At 52.7% G+C, this 10,166-nt stretch overlaps 1 protein-coding gene across 2 annotated transcripts in view; it reads right to left on the reverse strand.

Moving 5' to 3' along the window:
* The window catches only part of GRIP2 (glutamate receptor interacting protein 2), a 96,409-nt gene extending 88,161 nt beyond the window's left edge, over positions 1-8,248 (reverse strand). For both annotated transcript variants that reach the window (XM_028518294.2, XM_036030752.1), the window contains exon 1: positions 8,161-8,248. In XM_028518294.2, the coding sequence (XP_028374095.1) occupies positions 8,161-8,215 (55 nt within the window). In that variant the 5' untranslated portion in view covers positions 8,216-8,248. The remainder of the gene's footprint in view (positions 1-8,160) is intronic.
* Positions 8,249-10,166: the final 1,918 nt, after the last annotated feature.

Here is a 10,166-nt window from a genome sequence, read left to right on the forward strand (position 1 = left end):
ACCTTTCACCATCTTGCTAAATACTGACCCAGTCTGTACTGGGAGCTGAGAGGCTTCAGTCCTTCCTCAGCACTGCCCTGGACTCTGGGGACATGGGTCAGACACTCAGTGGGGATGGGGCACTGGAGGGACTGAGGGAAGATCTACAGGGAGACCTGTGACCTACAGTCACAACCAGGGCAGAGGTTGGGAGCAGACATGCTACCCAGTAAGACCTTCTTTCCCTAGGGACACAAGTGCTTCTTCCCTTCTTCACCTGAGGCCTGTTTGGAGTATCCAGACAGAAGTGGAGAACCAGTTTCCTGGGATCAACACTCCACATGCCTGGGAATCCTGGGGAGGGAGTTGAGTTCAGCTTGGGGCCAGGAAAAGGTGCTCTAGGGCCAAGACAAGCACCTCCAAAGAACCCTGAAGGAGCCCCATGGGAGCCCAAGCCCTCATCAGCTTCACAGTAGTTTAAAATGTCTTCTGCAGCAAGACTACCTGGGTTCAAATCCCAGCCCTGCTTCTTACCAACTGCATGCCCTTGGACAAGTTACTTGACTTCTCTGCCTCAGTTTTCTCATCTGAAAAGTGGGATTAATAATAATACCTACCTCAGCATTCTATGATGAAAATTAAAATTGCTAGTATACAAAGCACTTGACCCTTAACAACTGTTAGCTGCCATCATTATCGTTAACCTCACATACTCTCGTCACCAAAGTCCGTATTGCAAGGTGACCCTTTGCACCACCCATGCCCCGTTTCTTCAGGGGCTTCCACGTTCACAGATACAAAGCACTCTGCACATTTCCAACCACCTTCCCTTCCATTGTACTTCTTTGCCTTCATGCAGCATCCCTTTGGGGGCAGGATTATTTTCTGATTTTCCTGAGGAGGAAGCAGGGGCCTAGATGGATCAAGCCAGTCATGTGAGAATCACTCACAGAATCAGGAAAGATCCCAGATTCCCACCTCCAGCCCCCTGCACTCTCACAGCACCCATCCAGCCCCCAGTGCTCAGGTTTGGTGGCTACTCTGTGTGGCCCTGCAGGTGTCAGAGCCATAGAGAGAGCTGAATACGCTGCGCCGGGCGTGGTTATGTTGCTGAGTAACTGAGTGACTGGACGCCAGTCAGCGTGAGTGCACCCCACTCTACAGCTGGCAAAGCCCTCCCCCACCTGTTATCTCTGGGGCCTCACGGTGACTCTGCTGGGGCTGATAATGTTCCCATTTCACAAAGAAGAAAAGTGAGGCCCAGAAAGCCAACCGAAGTCATACACACGTGGTTATGCGGCTTGGGAGCAGCTGTGCTGGACCAGAGTCAGCCCCTGTGGCCCGAGACAGGTTTGTGTGGAGTGCAGAATGGGGTACCAAGTACACACCAGCCAGGGAGGGGCTTTTAGGCTCAATGGGGAGCCCCTACACACCAGCACCCAGACCCAATCAGGTCCCCTCTGAGCCTCAACACCCTGGTCACCAGGCCATAGAGGGAAGGATGTAAACATGGTGAGCCCAGGACCTGGCTCACAGTAGTAGCTCAACAAAGGCTGGTCGCTCCCCCTTCCTTGCTTTGTTTCATTCACCACTCAGCGAACACCTACTAGATGCCAATCTCTGCACCGGGCACTGTGGACCCACAGATCGGACGGGGTTCCTGCCCCATGGAGCTCTGTATCTAGTGGGCGAGAGAGATGAGACACACAGTTATGTTCCAAAAGCAGAGCCAGGATGGAAATGTGGTGGGAGAGACTAATTCTGCCATGTTGGGGGTAGAGGGGCCACCAAAAGCTGTACCTTAGGCTTGGCCTTAAGGTGAGGACTAGCAAACCAGAATTTGCCGGGTAAAGAAGAGGTTGGGGGAGAGGCACTCCAGGCAGAGGTGGCAGCCCGAGCAAAGGCTCAGAGGTAGCACAGAACACGATCTGTGCGTGATTAAGGAGGGAAGAAAGGTTGCTGCAGACAGATTGCGAAGCTCCTGGGACACCAGTGGCCTCCAGCTCCAAAGGGAGTGTGGCTTGGCCCTCAGAGTCTTTGTTTGAATGGATGTTTAACATTTAAAGTTAGGAGATGATATGTAACACTGTATTTTCAGCTTTTCTAGAAAAATCAGATCTGGCAGGCCGAGCCAGGACTCCTATGAAGCATACTTTCTGGTTCAACAATGTCCCCCAGGTGCATTTCACTCCTTTAGTTCACCAATATTTATTGAGTAACTGCTGCATGTCAGGTAATGTGCTAGTTACCCGGAAAGCAGGGGAGACTAAACTAGACACAGCCATGACCTTCACGGCATTTACATACTAGCAGGGGAGAGGCACTAAATATGACACCAGGCACATAACGAGGTCTGGCAGGTCAAAGTGCTAGGAGGAAAAAGAAAGTTATGGGGCTAAAGGGCTGATAGTTTAGACAGGTTGGTCAGGGAAGGCCCCTCTGAGGAGGGAACAGTGGCAGGGATCTAAGTGAAGAGAGTGACCACACACAGACAGGGTGGGGCAAATGTAGGTTTACAGTTATTCATATGGAGACTAATCCAACAATTGATAAATAATAATTCAAGAACAAACTCTGTCTGGAGCACGCACCACTGTAAACCTACTTTTGCCTCATCCTGTATAGGTGGAAGATCAGTCCAGCTAGTGCGAAGACCCTGGGTCTCCTTCATTCATCATTTGGGTCACCAGGGCTGCCCTGTTAGGCATTTAGGTGTGAGACCCATGACTGTAAGTAAAGAAGCACAATGGATACTGTGTGAGCAGGTGAAAACCGCCCCCAAATGCATGTTTTAGATAACACCTCTGACCCATGGTGAGGAGGCATGGGATGTGGGGAGGTGGTAAAACTTCATACAATGATTTTTTTCCAGTGGGGGGAAACTCCTTATTAGGATGACAAGGAAGAGGTAGAGAACATGACACATTAAACTTAAGCCCAGAAAAGAGAAGCCAAGAATGGGAGCAGGGAAATCCTCATGTACTTTCTCACCTGCTGTGTCATCTGCCAAGCCCTGCAAAGTCGGGGTCTGGTGGAGGTGGTGGTGGGGGACACAGTGTGAGAACACTAAACCTTCTGCAGCCCTGGAGCTGTTTGGTTGCTGTTGTTGCTTTTTTGGGTGTTTTCCAAACCAACTGAGCTGCTGCTTTAGAAAGGAATACTACAAAGGGAACACTTTGATGGGTTTTGTTTGTCTGTTTCCCCATCCCTTTCTAAGCAACATTAAAGTGTAGACTCCTTGTTCTTTTACTCATGAAGTAGAAGAAGAGACACTATTGTTTTTAAAGGAGAAGGAAGGAAAAGGGAGATCTATAGTTTTGTGTCATCCTCCTCGGCTGAGATTGGGAAAGGGGTGATTCTGTGTACCAACATCACAGTCCGCATTGTGGGACATAACTTCCGCCACTCAAACGTGTATTTGCATTTTTGGAGGTACAGAGAGATGTTTAAAATCAGCTCCAGTGTGGATCTACAGTTATTAAAAGCAAGCAAAAGATCCTTTCCCAAGTCTGGCTGGTCCTTCTTAAATTGATCTGGGCCCCACTACCTGATTTAAGGCAGTGAACAGATGTTTCACAGCAGGAAGGGCATTAGCTCCAGATGTTGCCGCTTTGTTCAAGACGTGCACACGCATGCACTGGCAACCATACATACATATACACGGGGCTCGGGGCAGCAAACATTCACAGCTCCCCTTCCGGCACTTGGCATGCTTGCATGGAGCATTTGTAACCTCTGCCTGCAGTTTTGACAGAGAGATGAGCAGCGGGAGTGAGTAGCCAATCATATCCCGCCCCATCGTCTTCCCATTGTCTCCTAGGTAACCAGCACAGGGACACATCAGCTAGCTGGGTACCACGACACAAACGCGCGTGCACACACATGCTCCCCCAACAGTCCATGACTGCGGAGACACTGTCTGTCAGCACCCTGGACAGCTCTCCAGGACGGCATTCAGTGTCTTTGATTCCTGCCTGGCTGGCAGCCTTCTCTCCTACAGCTTTCACACCTCCGCTCCTTTACCCATGCCATTCCTCTGCCTGGCATGCCTCTCCCCACTGCCATCCCCATCGATCACAGCCTTGCTCATCTTCAGAGCCAACCCAAGTCCTTGATCAAGACTTCCAAAGGCTCCCACAAGAATAAAATCCATAATTCTTCCCATGTGTAGATCTAGCTCCTCCATACTCATTGCTCATCACTCCCCCTCTCCCTCAGTCCTTCTTTCTCTTCCTTCAACAGGTCAACTGGTCCTCCCCACACTACCTGCTACAGACCAGGGCTTTTCTTGATATTTGCTGTCCCCTCTGCCTCCACGGCTCTCCCTTCTGCTCTTGGCATTGCTGCTGCACCTTCTCGTTTTTTAGTCTCGGCTCAAAAGTCACCTTCTCAGAGAGGGCTTCCCTGACCACCCAGGACCATCCAGCCTCCCCCAGGACTCCCCACTACACAGCCGTGTGTTCCTGTGTTGCCTTCATCTCACTGACGACTCTGAAACTATCCCATCCCTATTTATTTGTCTTTGCCCCCACTCCTGCCCCCCTCTCCAGTGTAAGCTCTGTTACAGCAGGGTCTTTGTCTTGTTCATGGCCATATCCCCAGTCCCCAGAACAGCACCCAATAAATATTTGTTGGATAACTAAAAAGTCATTTCCTCCTCACCATTTCTGTATTTCCCCATCTTTCTAATAAGAGGGCTGGGCTTGATGACTTCTATTAACCCTCCTGGCTAACATTCCAAGAGTCCATTAGTGGGCAGAAAAGATGGGCATAAGGAGGAAAATTAATCAGGCCACACCATGGGAAGACTCTGCTGGTAGAAATCTGACCTCAACTGGGTCACACTGCCCTCCTCCTCCGAGCACTGTCCCTGACAGGAATTTGCTGCTACTTCCAACTTCATATTCCACAAGCACTAGGCACCTTGAACTTTTGCTGTCTGAGGGACTGAGGGCAACTCTAAGCTGAAAACTGGCTTCCTGCACAGAGATCAGCAAGTGCCTGGGGGCAGGGGGCGTCCCCCTGAAGCATGTACTGTGGTGAATGCAAGAAAATGTGTTGCTCTCTAGGGCGATAGACCTCAAAGGTGGAAGTTCATTAGAGCACGAGTCATATGTACACGTCTCAAAAGCATCAGGAAGCTAGAATCACAGAGCTCCCCGTCCCAGTGGCTGGCTGCATGCGTCTCTCTTCAAGGCACATGACTGTTACTTTAGGTTCTAAAAGAGGTGCAGAGTGATCCAACATGTGTGCTATGTAGGTATGGTGAATATAACCATTGTTTTGGTCAACCTCATTGGTCAAGGCCAGGTGGTGGATTCAAAAAGTCACATGGTAGACACAACTGTGAGTCCCCAAACCCTAGGAGTGGAGAACCTCAAGCTGGCTGCTCATAACCCAGAAAGCCACCTTCAGTCCTGTTCGCCACTGACCAGTGCACCAGATGGTCTCCCCAAATCCAAAGTTACAGTGGATGTAAAGATCAGGAAAGGAGGAGCAGGATTAGTATTTCTTTAGCATCTACCATGTGCCAGGTCTTGTGATAGGATATGTTGACAATGACTCTTCAAGACCACCCTGCAAGGTTATCCTTCCTGCTTTATAGGTGAAGAAAAAACACTGAAGCTCAAAAGAATTAATTAGTGTGTCCAAGGTCACATAGTTGGCAAGAGGAGGGGCTTAAGACTGGGACATGAGTCTAGTCTCCAAGCCCACTGTCTTTTCCCTAGAACTTTAAATTATACCACAGAATAAGAAGATAAGCTGGTCTCATTCAAAACATCTCTTCTGCTAGCTGAAGCTCTTTTCTGAGGAGGCCAGATTTATAGCCCTGTTTGACACTTTGACACTCTTGGATTTGGCTGACCTCCCACCACAAGCCTCTTGTCAAGCTGGACCCACATCCCAAACCTCTCATTTGAGACCCAGCCCCCAGGAACCAATTTTCCTGTGGCCTGGAGAAAGCCAGGGATTTGTCTTTTAAAAATAGTAATTTCCTGCTGGCATGGGTACATGCCCCAGCTACCCTCTGATTTAGTGCTGAGCTCAAGGATCAATCTCAAGGAAGATTTTCCAAGGAAAACTCAAGTGCTGGGTACCTTCTGGCCTTGCGGGAGGAAGAAGCAGCCTCCTCTCAAGGGATGTGGCCAGAAGCAGGCAGAATAACTGTTCGCATCACAAGACTGGCATGCCTCATACACGTCACACCAGAGCCACATGCACACTCACATGCATCTCAAATGCATCGTCCACATGCCTCTCTCTATGTGCACCTCACATGCACAACTCACAGGCACACCATCCACATGCCTCACTCACACCACACACACACTACACACACAAGCAACACACACACACACACACACACACACACACACACATCCCACAAGCCCTGGGTGGTGGAGGGGAGGACTGGAAGGAAGAGAGCAACTCCCTAGAGACCCTGCAGGACAGGTGTTAGGCCCTCTTCCCCTTATAGATACAGAAAGTGAGCCTAGGAGAAAGGGAATGACTTGTCCAAGATCACAGAGCATGCTTGTGGCTGAGCTGCCCGGATTTTTGAAAAAACCAAGCTCAGACTGGAGGTGGGTGGTGGGCCCGAAGCTCTGTCAGGTTTCCTTCTTAATTTACCCCACTCCTTGGGGCCAGGTCCACTGAGGAGGGGCACTCCTCCATGACTCCCTCCTTGTGAGCAGCCCTAAAGGTCTGCCTCCTCCCTTAACCCCAGGGAAGGAAACCTGGGCACCCTTTGTGTCCTAAAGCTGTGCCATCAGCACCAGCTCAGGTCAGAGAAACAATGGAGAGTCTGCACCCTGGACTGGGCAGAGCCGGAAGTCTGCCAGGGGATTGGGGCACCAGCTAAAGCCTGCTGGGGGTCCACAGGCTCTGCTTCCAGGCCCTCAGAACAGAGGGCCCCAGTAGGGACACGGGTTACACACCTGACTTAGCTGCAGGGACAAGACAGGAGAGACAGGCGACCAGGTCTCAAGAACCCCCACCCCCAAGCCCCACACAGCAGCTTCTGGTCTGGGTTGGAAACAGACCTTTTCTGATGAACTGTGCCAAACTCAACTTGGGGGGCACATAGGAAGGTGGGGCTAGGGGACTGGACACCACCAAGATCTTGCGGGTCACATCGCAGCTTTACCACCTACTGGCTGTGTGACCTTGGGTAAAAGGCTTCCTCTCTCCGAGGCTCAGTATCTTCACCTGTGAAGTGGAAAGAATAACAGCGCCCTCCTGATCGAGTGGCTGTGAAGGTTAAAGACAGAGGCAGATGTGAGGTACCAGAGCACATAGCACGCGGGGCCTGTAAGTCCGCCATTATGCCCCCCAGTTGAGCAGAGTGTGGACAGCTGTCATTCCCACCGCACTCTGCCCCTGACTCACAGTTCTGGCAATTCTCAATTAGCACCGAAACCGAACTTTCCGTGCCGGTGGTAGGACCTACCCTCAGCTACAAGCAGTTCTGACAACAGGTACTGGGGTGGAATAGCCCCGGAGGCTCCCCCGCGGAGGGGGCTGCACCGCAGCGCTGCGGCAGGGCCCGGCTCCCACAGGGGCTGCGCAGCTGCGTCTACCCGCCCCCTGAGCGCCCCCCCTCCCCGCCCCCGTCATATCCAGCCTCTTTGCAACTTTGAGGAGCTGAAGAGTCTGGGGTCGGCGCAGAGGTGTTCTGGAGCGTGCGAAGGAAAGTTGGTACTAGGGATTGCAGCACCGGGATCCAAAGCCCCCTGCCGTGAGCGCCCGCACATTCCGACCCCTGGCTAACTCTCCGAGAGCTAGAAGGCACGTGGTTGCCGCGCCGGCTGGGGGCCCGCTCCAGCAACCGGACTCACGGGACGCTCAGGGGATGCGCCCTCGAGGGTTCAGAGCCCGCTCTCCAGCCCCTGGAGGTTGCCCAGTCCCGAGTCCCATCTCGTTGAGCCCTGTGGAGCCCCCCTGCAGGCTTCCCGCTGGTTAGGCTGCCCTCCGCACCGTGTGTCCTGCGGTGACCCCTTCAGGCTGCCGGCTTCAGAGGCTCACCCCTCCCGCTCCTTGGATGTAGCCGCCTGCCCTTCGCCACGCGCGAAGACCCTCACCAGGAGCCCCCCGCCTGTGTGCTCCTGGTTAGCTTGCCGCTGGGTCCGCCCTCCCTGCCCGGCGCTGCGCCGGTGCTCACTGGCCTGGGCCGCGTCATACCTTCGTCCGGCAGCCGCTGCAGGCAGAGCGCGAGGTTCCTCCGCCAGCCCCGCATCCCGCCGGCCGCCCTGCGGCCCCGCCGGGGTCTTGCCAGCCGGGCCCCGGCCCCGGCCCCGGCCCCGGCCCCGGCCCCGCCCCCGCCGGGCCCGGAGGCGCAGCGCAGCGCTGGGGAGGGCCGCGGGCCCAGGGCGCGGCAGGCATGGGCTGCCGCGGAGGGTCGGGGGTGTAGAGGCGGCCGCCAGGCACTCCGCTCGGCTCCTGAGCCGGAGGCTGAGCAGCGATGCTCCCCGAGAGCGCGCACTTTCTCCGGCGCGGGGGGCGGGGCGGGGCGGCGGACCGCGGCGCGAGAGAAGGAGCCTGGAGAGGGACCCCAAAGGGCCGGAGCGGCCTGACCGCCCCTCCCCCGCATCACTAACCTGAACACCCGCTTTACACACCGTCGCCAATCCCCCCCACCCCAGCTCTCCAACTGTCATCCTAGGAACGCTAATCACCACCAATTAGTGAATGAGTGAATTAGTGAATTAGTGAATGAGTGAATAAACAGGTGTAAAGGTGAGATAATGAGTGAATGAATGAGTGTACTGATGAGTAAGTTAATGAGTAAATAAGTGGTGAAAGAACTTGTAAATAAGTAACTGAGCGAATAAATGAATTAGTGAATCAATGAATGAGTGAGTGTCCCCTGGCTTCAGGCCTGCAAGAGTCAAAGGACTCTCCACAGGAGCCCTCACCCCTGCCCTGGAAGGGAGGCCTTTGGGTTGCATCTTGCAGAGGAGGCAAAGGAGGCTCAGAGAGGGTGAGACATGTGCCCGGACACACAGCAAAGGTGAAGGCAGTGGGGAGGAGGTTTTGTCTCCTGCACCCAATCACAGTTCCCCTTCCTCTGCCTGGCAGCCATTGAGCTCACCAGATCTCAGAGGCTGAGGAAGAACAGCCAGGGGAAGGGTGTGGGGGTCCTATCTTCCAAGTCGGATTTGCTTCCTTATCCTTGGGAATGAGGTGGGAAAGGGGAAGATGTGATTCAGACAAAGGAGTACTATGCAGCCAGAAAAAGAAGGGTCATTCTTTGGAGGAGAGCAAATTAAAGAACAGTGTTTATAACATGTGCAGAAAAAAAGGGAGGGAAGGATCTACATTCATATTTGTTCAGGTATCTGGGAAATTACCTCCATTGGAAAAACTAGTCCCTTCCAAAAGGAAAATCATGTGCGTGGGAGGGGGGGGCAGGTGGGAGAGACTTGCTTTTCATTGAATCCTCTTGAAACTTGGAACCCTGAAGATTCATTATGTATCCAAAAAATAAGTTGAAGTGTTTAAATGAAATTTTACAATATTAAAAAGCATTTATATTCCAGTTCAAGACTGCCCTCAACACCCGCACTAATCGAGTCAGCCTGGTTACCCAAACGCCTTCCCTTTGTCCTCCAGCTCCAGGAGGAGGAGAGGGTCCCCTAGTGAACAGCAGAGTGAGGTGTGAACACCGCGGTCAGCACAGGGCACATCTACCCCGGCGAGTGCTGGGAGGAAAGAAGGTGGCCTCTGCTCGGGTCCTGGGCTTGTCAGTTTTCAACTGTGTGTCCTTGGGCAAATCTCTGAGCCTTAGATTCCCCACATGCAGACTAGGGATCATGATAATGTCCTAAAAGTGTCCAGTAAAGCTGGAGTCAGGTGCTGGTGTTCCAAAAGGGAGTCCAGTGATGGAATCCCAGGCATGTCGATCCTACCCATGAAGCCACCTAATCTTCGACCTTCAGAAGTACCTCTTTTGTAAGGTAAAGGTAGGATTTTTACGTGACCTTAGATTCCCTACTACTTCTTCAAGGTTGGTATAATTAGCCCCATTTTACATATGAGGCTACTGGGGCTCAGAGAGGTTAAGTGTCTTTTCCAAGGTCACACAGCCAGGAGTTGGCAGAACTGGCATTTGAACCCAGATATGCCCAGCTCCAAGCACTCCCAGACAGCACTGCCCCACACGGTCCATCTGATATACTTATCACCTC

This window comes from Phyllostomus discolor, chromosome 7 (assembly GCF_004126475.2).
Source record: "Phyllostomus discolor isolate MPI-MPIP mPhyDis1 chromosome 7, mPhyDis1.pri.v3, whole genome shotgun sequence".
NCBI lineage: Eukaryota > Metazoa > Chordata > Mammalia > Chiroptera > Phyllostomidae > Phyllostomus > Phyllostomus discolor.